Raw genomic sequence first — 21753 nt, forward strand, 5'->3', positions numbered from 1 at the left:
TTACACCCGTTTTCTGTCATAATTTCCCGCTTTCAACTTTTTCAAATCAACGTCTGTTTATCATCATTTAACCGGTTAACCGTGATATGTTGTAACACTAAATTACAACATTTAATTCTTATATCAACAATCATTAATACCTAGTTAGTGCCATCGTATCAAACTAACTGTAAATTACAATAATAAATTTCTTACTTTCATACTTTATAGATTTAGATTTGATTAGACTTTTAATGTAAGAAGATAACTAAACCATGGTTAAGCTAAGAGGGAGACATGTGAAAAAAAAATATCTTCCACAACAAACCAAACTAAACCTCATCCTTATCCTACTCACCTTATCTCTTTGTTACAATTTTTGCTTGTATATTTATATATATGTATGGAATTTAATACCAATCAATCAACCAACCAACAATCAAATAACACAAAATGCAGGCTTCCATCTACTTCCCATCATCACTACCTTTCCTCTCTACCAAAACCACCTCAACTTTCACAAAGACATTATTTCCTGTGAAACATGATCATCAACAATGTATTAAGACATCATCAACCTCAATCTCCAAGATCAAAGCAACCGCCTCTGATGCTCCTGAAGTCGATTACAACTCCATGCAATCCTCGTAAGCACTAAATTCTATCTTCTTAAACCGCCTAAACTTTTTACAGTTTTTGAACTAGAGTAATTATTACTGTGCTACTTTATTTTTTGTAGCGTAATTACTCTAGTTCAAAACTGTATAATAACAAATATTACTATAGTTATATGTACGTTTAGACAGTTTAGCAGGTTAATTTTATTTGTCGCGTATCTCATCACATTAAGTATATAAATATCTTGTATTGTGTGAAGTGTTTTTCCAGCAGAAGCATGTGAGACTGTGGGAGGTGTTGCATGTGATGTTGAAATGTTTCCTGAGACCAAACTCAAACAAGAACCTAAATCCAACGACAAGGTGGTTAACACACAAACAGTTGACAGAGAGTATCTTCAGTATGACAATCCCAAAACGTAATATATGTTAATATAATTTGTTTCTTTGAATTTAAATCCATATGTATATATGTATATTATTAATTTGTTGATGGTAATCAAAATAATAATGTTTTGTACAGGGTGTTTATTGCGGAGGCCTGTGATGATCTTGGAGGAGAATTTTGTGAACCAGCCTATCAGAGTGGAGATAAATAATTAACATAATAACAATAATAAAAATAATATAGTGTTTATTTCAACCATATATACTGTATGCATGTATGTATATTAAATAGCAACTGTATGTGGGGTTTATGTTTATGTTTTTGAGCTCTAGCTAATAGTAATCCTTTTACATTTTGTTTCCATTTACATTAAGTAATGATCAAACCAACATATATACTCTTATAAGACTTAAAAGATACAAAATAAAAAACAAAGTGACATAATAGAAATCATTGATCGATTTTTATTAGTGGCAGCGGATCAAAGAGAACTTTAGATTCTCTCGTATAACGCTTGGTGATATTGAAGAACACGATCATATATGACAACTTGATTGCACAACAAAGTATAAAGAAGACAATAATTGGATAACCAGTTTAAGGTTAATCCAAAATCTTGTACCAATTAAATATGTCGGAACCATTACATATGAATATCCTAGGATAAGCGGTTAGACGACAGTTGTAAGAGTTTAATGGTTTTTGGCATCAACAACCTATAGAAACAATAACAGAAGTTGTCATCGTTAACCTCGTTTAACCCTAGTTAATCTAATGTTACATGGTTCTAATAAAAATAATTACCAGTATAATACTAATTTCGTTTATAATCCATCCGACAATTTCAATTGTAAAATTTGGCATGAGACCAGAAATCCCTTTTCTTAGAAAGCAGATTGAAGTTTATATGTAAACTAGTTCTTAGCTATTCATGTTTAATAGAGTACTAGCAATAAACCCGCGCGATGCTGCGGCGATTATAATATGTTTAAACGATTTTTAGTAGTTAAACGACATATAATGATCTGATCATAAAGATAACAAATAGCAAAACAATATTAACAAACGATTAAAAAACATGTTCTTTTTTAAATATAATCAAATGTACCTTTTTTTATATACCAATTGAGTGAGCATTTTGCCATCGTGCTGACATCAATAAATAAATACTAGCGTAAATGCCCGCGCTTCGTGGCGGGGACGTACAAAAGATTCAGTCGGTTATGGTTTGGTTAGATATGGTACCCGCATTTGCTACACCAAAATTTATGTTCGATATAGTTTACGATACGATACAAAAATAAAATAAATTAATATAACAATATTAGCAAAAAAATAAATTAATCAAGCTTTAAGGTACAAACAACAACGGCTAACTAATTGAGTTTCGAAATTACCCTTCACTCCTTCAGCTTGATAACAATAATCATATGCTAAACTAAGCATTTAGGATGATTTTGTTGAATGGAGTTCCAATTCTTTAATTAAAGATGATGACGATGATGATATTATGTTATGTTCAGAAACCCAAGATAACATTCTTATTTTAATTTGACTTTCTATAGTCAAAACCAGGATTTTACTTTCAAAATTTAGTTCCAAATTCAAAAGTCGAAATACCGAATTAGAATTAAAAAAAAAAGGAAAATTACAAGTGCCCAATGGCACGTGACATGTGCATCCTGTGAGATAACTTGAGTAGTTCCTCAACTTGGAATTTATGAACCTTAAAAGATGCTTCTGATTCGTGCATAGAAACTGCTATTTAGAAGATTTTAAATCTCGACACCCACACCATTAATCATTCACATAGTAAATCAAAATTTACCACATATTTAGATAATTTCATTCTACAATTTTTTTTAGCGAAATTTTCCATTTCATTATAATTTACTATAAAACGATTACAATAGAGTGGCAGGAAAACAGGCAACAAGCTGCGCCGCAACCCCCTTTTGAATAGCAAAGCCAATCCTGCTAAAACGAAGTTTTGGGACTAGAAGCTGAAGAGGTTCCGTGTACGACGCGCTGAACCCTACTAAAAAATTTCACAGCCTCTGGGGCCAGGAAACCAAATGTATCAAAGGCAAATGGTAGAAAGACATGTTGATTATCTAAACAAGCTTTCTCGTGTTTAACAACTTTTCTCGATTCAGCCTTCAACGCAGTCTGACCCACAACAAACCCACGGTCCCTGAGCCCAACAAGAGGAGACACTCCTGTAAGATCCACACAGGCGTGTTTCCCCCCTGTCCACCCGAACACAAGAATATCAGCTGGTCGTAAAGTGGACCTCCCTTCAAGAGGATCTGTGAGAAAGTTAACAGGGGCCTCCTTTTTAGCAGAAATCCCTGCCCGTTTAAGAACATCACACAAAACATCCCTAACCAAATCATGTTTGTATTTAAAGCCAGACAATTCTTTGCAATGCACCGCATGGTCACCAAAAGAATCCAAACAGACCTTGCGATAAATTGGGCAAGGTTCATCAGTCGGGAACATAGGGATCATTAACCGGTACTTAAGGATAGCCCGATACTCCAAACCCGACATACGTTGGCCTAATCCTTCAATGGGGATGGCCGTTAGAAAATCCTGAGCCCAAAGAGCCCAAAGGCATTCAAACACCGCCTTTTGGCGAGGGGATAGATTAAACTTCACTTCTAAACTCTTGACGATTCCACTAAATAAGGCACTCGCCACAACATGTTGGGCTTAGGGGGGGGGCGGTGTCCTTATTAGAGAACCCGCTAAGATCAAAATCTGGAAGTGAAGTACGCAAACGATCCATCGCACACCCATAATCAGAGTCCAACCCATAAATATCACAACCCCGAAGAATATGGTCTTGCAAACACCACGATTGTGCTCTCGAAGCCACAAAAGCATATGTAGTTACATCCTCGGCCGAACAGAGACCCAAACCCCCATAACGGGTCGGAAGTGATGCCAACCTCAATTGGAGATCCCCAAAGAACGGACCTCCACAAACCACGATGTCCTCAATCGCCCTTCAAAGACCATTGTCAAATATAGAAACAGCTTCCCCCACATACATAGGTTGGCATGTTCTCAAACCGAACAAAAGCTTGTCGACTCCCATACATGAGCGAAGCAAAAGAAGCTCGCATTGAGGATCCCGAAGTCTTGGGAGACAGCTCATTAGTTCCACAGCGCTAGATGCCCTTTTCATAGCCAAACTGCTGATAAACCCCGCATCCCGGCTCACCAAGGAGTTTCACGCCAATCACCGGCCTTCCAATCCCGCAAGGGAACAACCCCTCCTGAACCTTCACGCCATTGCATGTTGGCCAAAATAACTCTGTTTTCTTAACGTTTAATTCAAGACCCAAACGAGGCCCCTCAGACATGATAATATCTAATGCTTTCGCCACCTCTCTAGTATCCCCGATAATCGTGCCATCATCCAAGTACCAAGCATGAAAGAGAAGCTTGCACCGATCTCTGATTTGGTGAACAAGTGGGTGCAAAACTAAGGCAAAAAGGAGAGGCCCAAGAGGGTCCCCCTGTTGAACCCCAGTGGTGGATTTAATGTAAGTATCACCCACATATAACCTAGCCGACTGCCCATATAAAAAATCCACCCAAAGAGAAATGGAAGGACATCGAATCCGTACCTCGTGTAGAAGGGTCGTCCTATCTACTAAGTTGAAGGCATTGGAGAAATCAACAGTAAGCATAGCCCGAATGAAACTGATTCAGAAACCTGTTCGCGCTATGGAGCACGGCCTCAGCCCCAGTGGGAACTCCCACCCCAAATTGAAAGTCACCGAGGTATTTAGCCATCTCCTTCCGACACCCCTCATAGCCACCTTAGAGACCAATCGCCTCCAAATGGCCCCAACGGCAATAGGTCTAATCCCATTATCCGGTTTAAGCAACGGCGTAAGTGGGTAGACGCAACAAACTCTGCCAACACCTTAGGACACCTTCCCCCCCAAAAATAAATTAACCACCGCAGAGATAGCCTTGAGCAAACCATCCGCAATCGGAGACCCCTCTCCGCACAACGCATCTAAAATGTGTTGGGCTCGTAAACCATCCCGCCCACACGAAGTCCTTTTAAGGAAAGATTTAATGCACCCAAGCACACTATCAACGTCCACGACAAGGGGAGACTCAGAAAGCAAGGAAGCAGACATAATCAGAGGCACCATGATGGGATGCTTAGACAACAAAGCGTTCAAAGTATCCTTACCGAAAGGTGCAATCCCTGAAGAGCATAATACCTTGACCGCAGCAGTGAAATTCCCGTCCGCAACTTTCCGCAAACATTGTTTAACATTGGCGCCCAACCCGGCGTTGTCAGACTCGGGGACAAAATCATCACCACCCGGGGCAACCCCAAGGGGTTGGTCAAAAAGCGATATAAGGAGCTCAAAGAAACCGTCACGGTCACCCCAAGAGGATAGCGACCGTTGAATAATTCAGCATTGCTGAGACTTTCTATTGCCAGACCTGCGTTGCTGACGATTAGAAGGTCTGAAAACTCGTAATGTGCAACGTGGTAAAAACAAAAGTTTCACCCACGCCTCAACAGACTCTGGCATAGACGCCACCTTACCCAGAGCACCCACTAAGGCTTGGGAAAAAGCCATACGACAACTATGAGGAATGTTTTTAACAGTCGTAATAGGAAGAGTGAAGACACGCTCAAGGAGAGCTACATCCACCTCCACCATTTCCACCGCGACGACTTCCCTCCCAACATGTGGCTTCGCAATCCCCACTATAAATTCCTCCACATCTCCCATGACACACTTGTACCAGACCGACTCGTCATCATGATGGCACCCCCGACGGAGAGCATGTGACTCCATACACGCTCCACACATCCACCTACGCGAGACCTTTAAAGCCTCACCAACCGAAATAAACAAATCCAAATTCGTCGTGATCGCCTCTCGTAAGGTCTCTTTCTAGTCATCCGATGACAAATGAAGCCGCTTAATATGTGCGGCCAATCGAACCTCCTTGGACCCCGGTAATCCATCCGGGCAACAGTGGAAGCCTCTAAACGGACACGGCCAAACAACCTCCTCGATAACCCCGGTCATACCACCCCCGCACAACAAAACACCCCGGTAGCCACGTACCGCACCAAGAAAAATAATAATAAAACAAAACTCGAGTTGAGTTTGAGGAATGAACACCCGAACGAAAGGGGAAGGAGGAGAGCAACCACCCATTGTCCTCCCCTCCTCAAAACACCAAAAACAAAGATTATTTCATTGAGGCATTTTGTCGAACACCTGGCGGGCAAACTATTTTCTTCAAAATTTTAGTTGATGATAATTCCTTTTGAATGTACAAAGTGAAAATGGGAAGCTACGATATGAACTTAGAAGCTGAAAAAGCTTATTATTATTAATATTATTATTATTATTAATGGAGCAAAAGGTCAGAAGCTCAATAAGATCATCTGCATATCGGGTGCTTGATTTGGAGCCATCAATTACCATTCAAAACGAACCGTTTGACCTGAACCTGTTTCAATTCGTTAACATTGGTGGGTTGTCACATATGCAATATATATGTAAATAACTATATATAAACGTACGGAGTTTGCTAACAAGTGGAGGTTGACAATGGGGTTATTTGTTTGGTGTTTCGGTTCGCCGGAGATTGATGTTACGAGATATCAGATGGCATTCTACAATGAACTGATCCGAATAAATATTGCAAAACCCAGATAGACAAATGATCCCAATATTCATTTTTGAACAAAAAGTCAAAATTGAGAAGCAACTCGACTTTTAGAATATGATTTCCATGTTCAACTCTCACCATATATAGAGCAAAATGCCCTTTTTACACTTTAAAATTTTCTTAGACTCCTTGAACTACTTCTAAATGACTAAATTGTCCCTAATCAAGTAATTAAGCATTGTAGACAACATGGGGCTAATCAGTTAACTAAATCTTGTGTATTTTTTGTTGTTTGAGAAGTTTCCATACGACATAGGGTTTATTTCAGATTATGTTCATATATAAATAATCAGAACAATGACATGTAATCTAACGTTTAGAACATGATGTTCTAGCATGTTCACGCTGGCACCTTCGTTGAATGCATTAAAAGTTAAAACACATCTAAAAGACAACATTATAATTGCAATTATGATTAGAACATTTAAAAGACGGTGCATGTATAAAATCTAAATGACAAAAAGGCCCTTACCATGTTACATTTCACAAGTAAACATGCACATCAGATTGCTGTCACGTAACCAACCTACATAGTTATACAATACGAGTCGATCTGGGTTGACCCGAACACTTATTGACCAATCAACAAACCCACCATATTTACACCTCTAATCCTATTTGGGTCAAAATTAAATTTAACTGTTATACAAATTTACACACATACATCACGAAACTTCTTTCGGCGGTGTATTGATTCCACATAAACCGTTGCAACATTAGATATAGTCTGCATAAATATGTGAAAAAAAAGAGATTAGTTTGTTGCAAATTTTCTCTTTATTTTGTTTTTAAGTTTGTTTACCAATAAGAAAAGTAGAATGATAAAAAAAATACCTTCCACTATAAACAAGAATGCCCAAAATGCAAAAAAAGAGACCGCTGGAATAGAAATATAAGCATATTTAGCAACAAAGGAAAGAAAAGAGTGTACCTTAAATTCAATTAATTTGTAGAAAATGAAACGGACAGCTATTAATTGGATGATGAATTCATTAGTGAGTTAATGTATGTGTTAAAAGGATGATATTGGGCTCTTATTAATCCATTAATTAGACCCCTTAAATTCAATTAATTCGTTGAAGATGAATTCATTGTGAGTTAATGTATTGTTAAAAGGATGATAGTGGGCTCTTAATATATTTTCCCTATTTTTGCCCTCCACATATTTGCATAAGAGGTTGTACAACATGCATATATGATATAACTTCATATAAAACTCTAACATGGCCCTCCTTCATGATTGATAATATAATAATGGCAAGTGAGCCCGCGCTTCGCGACATGTATATATTTTTAAAACACGAACACAATTATCCTTCATCAAGATGACTTATATATGTACTCACCTCTTGCATTTGGTCATAGAGCATATCAAGCTAGCAACGTATACCGTTTTACGGATGCTTATTTTCCCAATGACCCATGAGCCAATAATATACGACATCAAATCAACCATTTATGTTTTATTAAACTACCTGTTTAATATTAAACCATAAGAAACATTACCAAGATTTGACAAAATGTAGGTTGGTCTAAATCCTTCCACTTGAATCTTCAAGTCAAACATTAATTTTTTATAAGCAAAGTTGTAAAAGGGATGATCTTGCAGAATTGCTAAATCATAAGGGCTGCCAGCAGGGGCATACTCGGTAATTTATAACGCTGATCTTGTCTTATCAAGTATCATAATCACAATGTTATTATAAAGTAACATGCGTTCTATACTCAAACATAGATAAACCTAAAATCTAAACATCAATGCAATTAAAAACCGCCAAAATATTTACAGGATTTGTTACAGTGGGTAGCACATCCAGCTACGAGTGAGATTTCTGCTTAACAGTTCCTGCAAAACTGTAAAAAAGAGAGTTACAAAAAATTTCAAAATTCATCTAAAGATCTACATGATAAGACATAAGCACATGATCAAATCATAACAAATATAAGAATCAACATTTGACTTATAAATCTCAAAATCAATGGCAAACAAGCTTATATGAAAAACATATTACGTCTGTGCCAACAACTTTACACGTAAATCTCTAATACAAATCAGCACTTTTTGAGTATCAAATCATAAAAGTTTGACTTTTTGAGTATCAAAACCGCACACCATTTGACTGAACATTAATAACAACAAGCAATAAACACTAACCTCTGATTACTCCAAGCAACAAAAAGAAAGATTTTAAATTAACTCCAAACAATAAATATGAAACTTTCGGCCTAATTTTTTTTATTAACCAATTATTTAGGAACTTAGCCTTGAAAGTAGTGACCCAATAATATATTTTAGGCCGTAAAGCCAGTAACAACGTTGAAACAAGTACGACGTGATACCCAGATTACACTTGATTTGATTGCCATGTTCGTTAAGTTCGATGCGGTTTGGTTTTAGAACAAGGTATAACCAAAGCCGAATCGTAAAAGACAAACCAAAATTTTAGTTTTATAAATTAAATTTGACATTTAACTGTGATGACTATCTTTAATTAATAAGAATGTAAAATTACCAGTGAGAAAAAGTACATATGTTATTAACTCTTCATTATGATATGTAGTAACTTTTATGCAATATTTTCAGACCTGGACGCCTTACCGAGTCAGAGGTTGGACCGGACATTGACCCGGACGGTGGCATAAAAGTTTTATGATATCCTTTGTTTTCACCCGCTGAAACGTATGCATTTAACTTAAATCAATCCAAGATGCAACAATAGTTAGGTGGCACAAATATAATAAATAACAAAATAAACTAATAGATGTAAAAGTAACCTGCTTCGAACTTCACTGTGGGTGAAAAATTGTGGCCTCTTCCTTCAAGATTCCTTGCTACCAAATCTCTCATTTTATCATCAAAACCTCTAGAAAACTAATATTGAAAAAAAACAACCTTAAAACCTTTTTTACTAAATACGTCAATTTATTCATGAAGATGAAGTCAATTTTTCATATAATAAAAAGATTATAACCTTATGAAAGTTCCTTAGAAGAAACTAAATAAAGAAAACTAACTTACTTATCTCTTCAAATTTTCATCAATATACACACAATGAAGAGCAAGCAGATTATTGTAATCCAATTTTTGTTGGATTAATTTCTATTCCGGGTCACAAGTCGGTGAACCGGGCCTAAGAGGTTTTAACAAGTCGGTTAAAGTCTAAGGGGTATTATGAAATATTCTTCCATATGCTTGGTGTCCAAGTTCACCTTGGTGGCCAAGTTGAGTGGTGACCACATATTATGCTTGGTTAATATGTATAAATACATGTATAAAGTTAGTGTTAGACACAACATCATACAACAACAACAAACACAACAATCACTACCATCACTACCAAAGTTATCGTAATAAGTTTTTTGAGTTATATTTTCTGGTTATAATATAAGTCGGTTATTTATAAGTTGTGCGTTAATTATCGTTTATCATTCTTGAATTGGTATCAGAGCTCGGTTCAAGAACGCGATAATTAACGGCCAACAAAGAAGGTGTCTCAATCGAACAAGTTGGTTTGATTTCCTGAAGAAGTTGTTATCGTGGTTCATCGAACAAGTTGGTTTGATCTCCCAAAGATGTTGTTGTCATTGTCGATAGCATAGTTCGTTCAATTGTTACTTTATTCAAACAAGTTGGGTTTGAGTAGCCATGGGTGACACGACTCCACCACCGCCGCCAAAGGGGAAAGAGAACGAGCCATATTCCGTTCAATGTCCAATGTTAACTGCAACGAACTATACAGTGTGGGCTATGAGGATGAAAATAGTCCTAAGAGTTCACAAAGTTTGGGACACCATCAACTCGGGTGTCCCCGATGAAGACAAAAATGACATGGCTATGGCCTTGTTGTTTCAATCCATACCTGAAACCTTGATAATGCAAATTGGAGATCAAGAAATAGCTAAAGCCATGTGGGATTCGATTAAAACCCGACACTTAGGTGCCGAACGGGTTAGAGAAGCACGTCTCCAAACCTTGTCAATGGAATTTGACAATATGAAGATGAATGAGTCAGATTCCATAGATAACTTTGCGGGCAAGTTATCGAGCATTGCCTCGAAATCAGCGGCTCTCAGCGAAGTTATAGATGAAGCAAGGTTGGTAAAGAAGTTTCTCAAAAGTCTCCCAAGATCGAAGTATATTCAAATGGTTGCTTCGCTTGAGCAAATGTTGGATCTCAATAAAACAGGATTTAAAGATGTTGTAGGCCGACTCTGAGCCTATGAGGAGCGAATCTGAGAAGAAGAAATTCAAGGGGGTGACCAAGGTAAACTTTTATTCGGTAAATATGATTCATCAAGTCATAGAAGTTTTGAATCTAATGGGGGGCGAGGACGAGGAGGTCGAGGTCGTGGTCTAGGCCGTTTTAACGGCCAATACCGAACCCCTAGTACCGAACAAGGGTCATCAAGTCGGGGGAAAACAAAGGTGAAGAAAGATCGGTCAAAGATTTTATGTTACCGATGTGACAAGTTTGGTCACTTTGCATCAGGTTGCACGGACCAAGTTCAAAAGGGTCAAGAAGCAAACCAAACCGAAGCCCGAGAAAATTTTGATGATACGGCGTGTATGCATCAAGTTGTGTTCTTAAATGAACAAAACCTAATACCAAAGAAATACGAGACCAAGCGGGTCGAAAATGATGTATGGTATTTGGATAATGGGGCAAGTAATCATATGACGGGAAACCGGTCATATTTTTAGAGTTAAACGAGAACATAACCGAGAGGGTTAAGTTCGAAGATGGGTCATTTGTTTAAATCAAGGAAAAAGGCTCAATTTTTTTCTAAGGAAAATCGGGTGACCAAGACTTGCTAACCGAGATTTATTATATTCCGGAGTAAAAAAATAATATAATAAGTCTCAGCCAAGCAACGGAGTCCGGATGTGACATTCGGATGAAACACGATCTTCTGACCATGTACGATGAGAACGGGAGGTTACTCATGAAGGTCAGGAGATCCGAAAACCGACTCTACAAATTACGAATGAAAATTGGAGCTCCCGTGTGTTTGCAATCAAAGATTGAAGATGATGCATGGCGTTGGCACGCAAGACTTGGGCACATCAATTTCGAGTTAATGAAATCGATGGCTAAGAAGGATCTTGTATGAGGTTTACCACATGTTGAACACGAAAATCAGGTGTGTGAATCGTGTTTGGTGGGTAAACAAACGAGGCGTTCGTTTCTGGCTACATCCTCGTTTAGAGCATCCCAACCTTTGGAGTTAGTTCATGGTGACTTGTGCGGTCCAATAACCCCATCCACTATCTCGGGTAATAGGTATGTCTTTGTTATTATAGACGATTACTCACGATACATGTAGACGTTTTTATTGAAAGAAAAAGGTGAAACGTTTGAAAGTTTTAAGAGGTTTAAAGCCCTGATCGAGACGAAGGCGGGTTTACCAATGAAAACTCTCCGAACCGATAGGGGAGGAGAATTCACTTCACGTGATTTCAATCGGTTCTGCGATGAAAGTGGAATTATTCGGTATTTAACCGCCTCGTACACGCCACAACAAAATGGCGTGGTAGAAAGGAGAAACCGGACTTTAATGGGGATGGTGCGGAGTATTCTAAAGGCGATGCATGTACCGAATTATATGTGGGGAGAAGCGGTCCAACATTCAACCTTTTTAATCAATCGGGTCCCAACCCGGGCCTTGGTTGATCAAACTCCATATGAACGGTTCAAGAAAAAGAAACCGATTATTGAACACGTTCGAGTATTTGGGTGCATGGCGTATGCTAAAGTTGATAGTGTACATCTAAAGAAACTTGATGACAGGTCAAGACAGCTCGTTTATCTCGGGTCGGAGACCGGTTCAAAAGCATACCGTCTCTTCGATCTGAACACCCGGAAAATTGTTGTTAGTCGAGACGTTGTGTTTGACGAAAACAAAGGGTGGAATTGGGTAAAGAAAGTCGAGAAGAATGACTACGAGCCGGGTATGTTTTCGAATATTGGGGGGGGGGGGGTGCGGTTGACAATGGAACTGGTCAAATTGAACCCACTATTGAAGAAACGTCTATAAGCAACCCGGGTAGCCCAAGCTCTGAACCTACATCATCGGTTCAACCCGAGTCAAACAACTCAGCCGAACCAAGTCATATTGGGCCTAATTCCTCAACCTGCTCTCAAGATATATCGACGAGTAATGGGTCACAGGTCCATTCGGGTGAAAATGAGGCCCAAATGGGTCTAAGACGTTCAACCCGAGTCTCGGTTTTACCAAGACGATTACAAGAAGATTATGTGTTACATATTGACTCTGACTATGAGCACATTAGCGGGAAAGAGCAACGGGCTGATATCCTCACTAAAGCACTCGCAAGAATCAAGTTCACGGAGATACGCGAGTTACTTGGAAGACCTTTCTAATCCGAATCAGAAATTAGGGGGGTGAATGTTGGATTAATTTCTATTCCGGGTTACAATTCGGTGAACCGGGCCTAAGAGGTTTTAACAAGTCGGTTAAAGTCTAAGGGGTATTATGAAATATTCTTCCATATGCTTGGTGGCCAAGTTCACCTTGATGCCCAAGTTCACCTTGGTGGCCAAATTGAGTGGTGACCACATATCATGCTTGGTGACCAAGTTGGGTTACTAGTATAAATACATGTACAAAGTTAGTGTTAGACACAACATCATACAACAACAACAAACAAAACAATCACCACCATCACTACCAAAGTTATTGTAATCAGTTTTTTGAGTTATATTTTCTGGTTATAATATAAGTCGGTTATTTATAAGTTGTGCGTTAATTATCGTTTATCATTCTTGAGTTTTGAAGTCCTTTTACACAAAATGAATCCTACAATAAAAAGAGAACGACCAGATCACTCTTTTGTATAAATAAGTTCAAATTATAAATAAACGTCAAATGTCTAAAAGCTGGCCATTTCCAGCTTGGCTAGAACTACTTGAAACCATCTTTATAAATTCAGTCTCCTCTAAATGCATCATACAACTTAATCAAAACCAAAAAAACACAAACATTTGAACAACTATTCAAGTATTCAAAACTGGACCAAATTCAGCTATAGGTACTAACACAAATCATCAAAACATGTAAGAATTCAATTCATCAAATTAGGTTTTAGGTTGTTTCTAAAACCTAACCTACCAAAATCTAAACAAAATCATTATGATGAACAAAAGTAGTTGTTTCATGCGATGGTATCTTCTCGTATGAAACAACCTAAAACCTAATTATGATGAACAAAATCATTAACTAGCAGAAATGCCCGCGCGTTGCTGCGGGTTCGCGCAAATTATCTTCTCGTATTTGTTTGCATGTGGTGTGCAATGGGTTATCAGTGCGAGCGTGCTGCCGCATGTGCATATGGTTTGTTGGATGTTGTCTTGTGTGCAGGAGTGCGCATTCAAATATTAACGTATGTATATATATTAGATGCATGAGTTTTGTGAAATATTTGTTGATAAAGTAAATGTGTGTTAATTGGTGAGTAGTTAGAGTTGAAATTTAATTAGAAAATTTAAAAAATGTTCAAATTAAAACCACAAATGGGTCTGCCAACGAATTGTAAAACGAGTAAATTGATGGCCATACGTGATCTGATTGTGCACATGCATTGTGGCGTATATATTTTACGTTTCATAATTAAAAATATCAAATGTATCCATATTTGTTAATCTTTAGAGTTTAGAAACAACTCATTTTCTAAAAAATAGTTGTTGTAACCTTACGATTTTACGTTAATTTGTAACTCATAATCAAGTTATAACTTATATTGTGATATTATAATATTTATTAATTTAGGAAGGGTATTTGTGTCGCTAAACAAGATGTCTTGGTCCTTGCTAAACCAATTCATGCGGTATGCACGATCTAAAGGTTTGATGACCTTGGCAATCTCATATAACTTTGTCACGCCACTCATAGAAAGAAATGAGTCGTTTGTAATGTATTGGGTAATTGGTATCCATGATCTAAGCGATATTGGTGACATTGCACGTGTCGGAAACATGGGGACCTGCTGATCTCCTTGCATGGATCATAGGTAGTGTGATATGTTTTGTCTTCCAAGAGTTAGCAGCATATATGTAGGGAGTGTAGGGAGTTGTGAATGTTTCCTATGTCTGTCCAAAAAATGGACTTTGATGGAACTGGTGGGAAGGTTAGCTCGATAACCAGCTCTTTTTTTTATTGTCAAATTTAATAATATCATGTGTAATTACAAACCAAGTTTCTAAAATGAATATGTACAAACTATGTTGAAATTGAGTTCCATCGGACCAAATTGAAGTCGTTCTTGGTATTCGTGCTTGGTGTTGAAGGGTATATGTCTCCAAGTGGCCGTTTATCTTGAGTAGATGTGACCGATAATGGAACCTATATTACTTCTTATATGCAAAACTTTGTAGTCATTTGAAGGGGTATTGTATAACCCAAGACTGCCTTTAATGGGGTTATGAAAGACATGAGAATTATTTGAGCATAGTCATTTGTATCCATGGTTCTCGGGTTCCAATGTACCAATTATTTGGTTTCTAACAGTAACACGTTGTGCCAATATTAAGACGAGCATGTTGAATGGTTGGATAGGGAAGTCAATCCTTGCAGGAGGCTCATACGCACATGTTTCATTGTCAATGGGATAAACATTCCATCCCATCCTGCCGACCAGCAACAATTTTTGGGTGCTTTCAGCTAAACAAGTCGATGTGTGTTCCTCTTAAAATTCGGTCGTGGATAGCATGCGCCGCCATTCTGTATAGACTGCCTTCAATGTTGCAACGGTCTTTGTTTGTTTCCTTATTAGGATGCAAAATACAAGTTTGTCCACACCTAAGCCTTAAACGTTGATATCGTGCCTTGTAATTTGACAGTTCGACTTTTTATGTGATTAAGAAGTCGTCATAAAACTAACATCAATAATGTTATGCCCAAACTGTTTTAAAAGCAACACATTATAAGATAATTTGATAGTTAGAAACAAAAGAATAAAATGTTTTTGCTGTTTATGTGTTTACATTGGATGTTTGGCATTGGCATGATAAGCATATTAAATTATCATAAACACATAGCATGTTTAAATCAACCTTAGACACATAATCATATTAAACAACATAATCACATACCACTTGTCATTATTATCACTTTCATTTAACGAACTTCCGGTTCTAATCAGTTTATAATGTCAAGCATAGATAATAAAATGTGCATGCACAATACACACGCAATCTAAAAACCTTATGTTTAATGTGAGTGCCATAAGAATTTTTAAATTATAAACACATAGCATGTTTAAATCAAACTTAAACATATTAGCATAATAAACACCATAGTTGGGAACAACTTCTCATTATTTTGACCTTTATTTAACGAAGTATGCATAATGCACAAGCAAACCTAAAACTTTATTTTAATGTGGGTACGATATAGAGAGATAACATGTTTAAATCAAGGTTAAACACAAAAGTATATCAAACACTATAGATGCAATCCATTTCTCTTTATGCATCGGTACCCTATGAGTTCATGATGTCAAGCAAACACCATAATTAAAGGTGCATGCACACTGCAATAGCAAACCTAAACCCTTTCCTATGACTACTAATGGTGCATTTTGTAACATAAACATGAACCAACAATGCTATTTTTTAATAAAAACGAACCATATAATTTGTAGTTAAATCATATGAATAGTGAAATATGTTGTGGGTGTATTAGGGTTTGGTCCTTTCGGACGTTTTCTTGTTGAATCCTGGTTGGAGCAGAATCTGTGTTTGTGTTGCATTGGGGGTGTATGGGTTTTCCTTTCTCTTAGTTCTATGTTGGTGTGGGTTTTGTTTTTACATTGGTACTTAGTTAAATATGTGAATCAAAATGGTGTGTGTGCAAATCTAATATAAAGGTGTCTAGTGGAGATTTGTACTTACCATTTTCTAAGGGCTTGGTTTCTTCATCAGTTCTCAAGACCCGGACCATCGACATCCTTTTCCTGAAATGTTGTGATGTAGTTTTAATAATGTGATCTATAGAAGTAAGTCATAATTGAAAAGCATTTTGCATTTATGTGATGATGGGTGTTATGGTTAGGTCCAAATTCATTATGCTTGGTAGGGCGTTTATGAAATCCACTGGTTTGTAGAGAAAGATTATAATAAGTGTTATGTAAATTTGTTGTATAAAACTGAAATTTTACTCACCATACCCTATATACACATATAATGTAAAGGGTGGCTAGGATAATGGTAGGTGTACCTTCCTGAAGTGTAGGAGAGGTGAGTTGTAGGTGAAACTGGAATTCAATGCATGAATCAATGGGTGTTAATTGGTGGCTTGATGGAGTGTGGAATTCATTTCTTGAACACATTTATAAATTTATTAGCTATTAATTAGTATGAGTTAAGAGTGGTTAATTTCTTAAAAGGATGTTAAAGGTGTGTTTATATATCTAGTAACCGAAATTCTCATTATGGGTAGGGTTGTGTGTTAATTCTTGAGTTGATGGAATTGTCTTTTATAGTAGAATCATAAGTATGCAGGTTAGGTAAATATAATAATATTATCCAAACAAGACTATTGGAAGCAATTAAAAAAACGATTTTCACGAATATCCAACTGCTAATGGTAAATGTATGAGCGTGGATCTAACATTGCTACGGAAACAAACATGTACTGTTGAGTAAAGACTGAGAACATTTTTATTTAGCGAGGATATTGGCAGCCTAGTAAAAGCTCAAATTATTATGCAACTTTTAGTCAATCTACGCCATTTAAATGTGACTAAGTATATTTAGACGTCACATAATTATGTGTTAGAAGTGAACCATAATGGTCCCTGATATGTCCTTGTGTGGTGTGCCCATAAGGATTTATATGTATTGGTATTATTGTTAATTACAGAATTTTGCTGAGTGGTAGATGAATGAGAGACAATTTAGAATAAATCAAAAAAAATTGCAATCAAGGCTCATTGATAGGTTTGGCATGAAAGTGAATAGATAAAACACTTATTTGCATTTGAAGCATCACAAGACAACATTTGGATGCATAATAAGGTTTGGATTTATGAGACCAGATCAACGTAACAATACATGAGAGTGAGTAGATAAACCACTTATTTGCATTTGAAGCCTCACAACACAACCTTTGGAACCAGAATAAGGTTTGGATTGATGAGAGTAAATCAACGCAGCATCGAGAATAAGGTTTTGGTTGATACGTAAATATTCAAAATAACAGTAACAAACATAAGATAAAAGTGCAACAACCCATGTAGTTACTAATATAGCAAGACATTTCATTTATTAAATTAGTAATAACGTCAAGGAACGATATTATTATAAAACCAACGGTACGCATGAGTTGTGTTACAGATCTTCAAACCTGGCACTTTTGCTAGGGATATAAGTACTTATTATACAACCTATTACAATTGTAATGCTGAATTAGATACTTAATATTAATTAATTACATAAGTATCACAAAAGAGGATCAATTGATCTTGTAAGCTTTGTAGGCCTAGATAACGGCGTGCATATTGGACGCCTACCATACATCAACTAAATCGTGCTCTTTACTTGGGCATGCCGGTATGATGGTTACGGGTGGGGGTGGTGCGTCAATAAATGCAATGTTATTGTCTACTTCGTTAGTTGTGTTGCTGGTGGGTCTAGGTGTTGTTGAGAACCAACAATGTTATTTTTGTTAATTAAAAACAAACTGTATAATCTGTAGTTAAATCATGAGTAGTGAAATATGTTGTGGGTGTACCCGGGTTTGGTCCTTTCTGATATTTTCTTGTTGAATCCTTCATTGGAGCAGAACCTGTGTTTGTTTTGTTTGGGATGTATGATTTTTCCTTTTCTTATAATGCTTTCCCATAATCCAAACCTGCCTGACCCCAAACAAAACCTAACTAACAAAATCTTGAGTTAGTATATGCTAACAATTAATAACTGTAAAGCCATAGCCAATTTCTCCAATTTTTTTATTAGAACAAATATGTATTAAAATTGCAAAAAAAAGAAAGAAAGAAACAAAGTTGACGTATAGACAAACATTGTTTGTTAAGTTTATGCAAAAAAGTCAAAGAAAGCTAAAACTTACCTTGCCCAAAGGCAAGATTTGAGAAAAATGTATTAATCTATGTATAATAATGGAATTTCTTGGAAGAATCCAAAGGCAAGATTTAAGGAAAATGTATCGAGTTCAACGGTAAAGAACACGATGCAAAGGGTAAGAACTTCGATGAACCGGCATGGACCTAGAAACGGGTGCCATTGATCTTCATCCCAACGTGCAGGAGTAAACTGACACAACGTTCGTTTTACCTTATTCAGTGAATGTCATCATTTTGACCTTACAAGTCAAAATCAAAAGAAATACTAATTGACATTGGTATATAGCATAAGTGCAGTTTACGTACCTGTCATAATAGTCATGATATTAGAAAACTATGTTTCAATTGAAGTCAAACAATTAGTTTGAGATATACGGTTGACCATGATATTTATTTTATGTAATAAAATTGATTGCAAAAGTCAAAGCCAATTAAAAATGCAATCTTCTTTCCTTTGGGTTCAAGATTTAATCAAAATTCCTTTTTTTTTTTGCCAAAGTGGTCATTAAAATACCAATTAACGATCTATAGCATAAGGGCATTTCGGGTATTTGGTATATAGTCAAATTACATAAGTGAACTACATTTAAAGACAATGTATTTAGTTGGACACATACAATTTACCATTGTATTTAGTTATGAGAATGTAATAAGATTGACCTCAAAAGACAAAGTCTAATAAGAATGCAACCTTATTTTATTAGGTAAGATCTAATCCGAAATTATGTAATTTGTCCACATTGGTTTGTAACATAAGGCATTTCGATCATTTGGCATACATTTAATATCTTAGCTGGAGTAATATTAAAAGGCAAACAGTGTATTTAGCTTGAGACACAGAGTATGTTTTACCGTAAAAGAAAAAACAATATGCATTCTAGCTTAAATATATGGGAAATAAAAAAAAGATTACCATTATTAATATAATATTAATTATGTTAAAAAAACATGAGTTTAACATATTTCTCATCCAACCAATTGCAAACTAGTATATCAAGAACAATGTTGTCCCACTAACACTTGTTGAGATTTGGTAATACATGGCGAAAAGTAAGCTGAAAAAGAAAGGTCAAACATTAGGCTTGGACTCCTTTCAAGCAACAAATTTAAGAAAGTCAAAATCTGACATCCAATTATTCGAATCCAATAGATAATGAACGAATTCATCAAAAACTGCCCCTGAATCAATTTTAAATTTTAGTTATTTGTTAGTATCTTAATCACAAATCTTACTTTTGGAATTGAACTGAGACAACCATCTTTTTATAAATGGTTGCTAAATAGTTTTCTTTTCATATAATTTTGTAGTTTAGACGTTTAGTTAGTTTTTTCTAACCACCATATTTTTATAAATCGAATGCTATTAAAAATATTTAAAGGTATGTTATCAAATTTATACAAATAATGCAAACATAATATATACATACATAGACAACATACATATATGCCTTAACAAATACTATGTACATTTTCGTCAATTTTTAGTGCTTAATAAAATAAAATTAAATGTTTAATTTCAACACACAATAGACAACAAAAAACAATTTTTTTTAAAATTCATACACTGATATTGTCACGATCATACCTTAATAATTAACCCAAAAAAGAAAATCGTATACCACCTTCAATTTCCAAATCCTTAGTACTTTAAAACAGAAATAAAAAAAAACACCCATTAAACCAAAGAAAATATTATAAAACTAATATATTAAAGATTTTCTAGTAAAACGTTGAGACCAATCTCATAAGAAGAATATGCACAATACATGCGTACTTCACTTAATTCTCATTCAACTCTCTTGCCTCTTAGTTACTCATACACAAGTGCTTAGGCTTCTCCATATGCAGCTCCAACACATCAATTGTAAGATCCTCTAAATCCGGCCTATGAAACTTCTCGGCTCACTTCTTCATCACCGCCAATCAAATATCTGCACTTTTGAAACAATCCAGCCCATACTCATTCTTCAGCTTCAATATATCATCGTGAGCTTCAATTCCAACAAAAGTGAAAGCCATAGTTGCTGCTTAATATGTTACCAACCAATTGAAGGTAAGTATTCAGTTGTAAATTGATTGTGAACTTAGTGGTATTTATAATCATCTTGTATATAACTTAAAAGGCCTTTGATTTTCTTATGAATTATACACCTTTAATTCCATTAATGGCCCTTAAAGGTTTTTCAATTGAAACCTGGGATGATGAATCAAATGTCATGATGAATGAATGAAAATAATAATATAAATGGATGATGACACTTTAATGAGATTAATTAATGGCAACATAAACCTTAAAGGATAGAAGACTAATTAACCTAAATATGAGGTTTCATGAACTTGTACGATGCACTTGAAGAACGAAATGATGTAATGGCAAATTACTTTTTCTGTCCAATTATGAAATGACGTTTGTATCCTCGTGCTTAATTGTGAAATGACTCTTTCGACCATCACTCCTCCTTAATAATATAATATAGATATAGATATAGATAAGAATAAGTTGAACTCTTAAAAACCTTTAAAATGAGATAGCATACAGTACAATAATACTATATGGGTACCTCTCTTAAGAACATAGTAGACAATAAAACTCGGGAAAATGGTTTCATAACCTTCATTGTGTGTGTAAATGAAACATCAACCAGTGACGGATCAATAATTTTTCTTCCATAGGATTCATTGTTCGCGCGCGACCTCACTACTTACACCGTTGATCCAAATCAGCCTCTGAAATCAACTTTCCCAAAACTCGTGTTTGTAATCGTCTTAAACGACCAAAGATTAATGTCCACCCAAAGCCAAAATTGATATTTTTTAAACGACTTAATTCATTTTGCATATAACTGTTTTGATGCGAACCAAAAACAAAAATTTATTACATATGACTTGAACTCGATATGCTCATAACATGGTTTAACCATGTGTTAGTTTTTTTAAAT

At 36.1% G+C, this 21753-nt stretch overlaps 1 protein-coding gene across 1 annotated transcript; it reads left to right on the forward strand.

The window, feature by feature from the left end:
• The first annotated feature begins 393 nt into the window (after positions 1-393).
• On the forward strand, positions 394-1336 carry LOC143587677 (light-regulated protein, chloroplastic). Its single transcript, XM_077068904.1, has 3 exons — positions 394-626; positions 857-1015; positions 1120-1336. The coding sequence occupies exons 1-3, from the start codon at positions 433-435 to the stop codon at positions 1193-1195; spliced, it is 429 nt and encodes a 142-aa protein (XP_076925019.1). The 5' UTR covers positions 394-432; the 3' UTR covers positions 1196-1336.
• The last annotated feature ends 20417 nt before the right edge of the window (positions 1337-21753 follow it).

Source organism: Bidens hawaiensis, unplaced genomic scaffold (assembly GCF_021521415.1).
Source record: "Bidens hawaiensis isolate Kalapana, Puna unplaced genomic scaffold, B.hawaiensis_p1.1 tig00035836_1, whole genome shotgun sequence".
NCBI lineage: Eukaryota > Viridiplantae > Streptophyta > Magnoliopsida > Asterales > Asteraceae > Bidens > Bidens hawaiensis.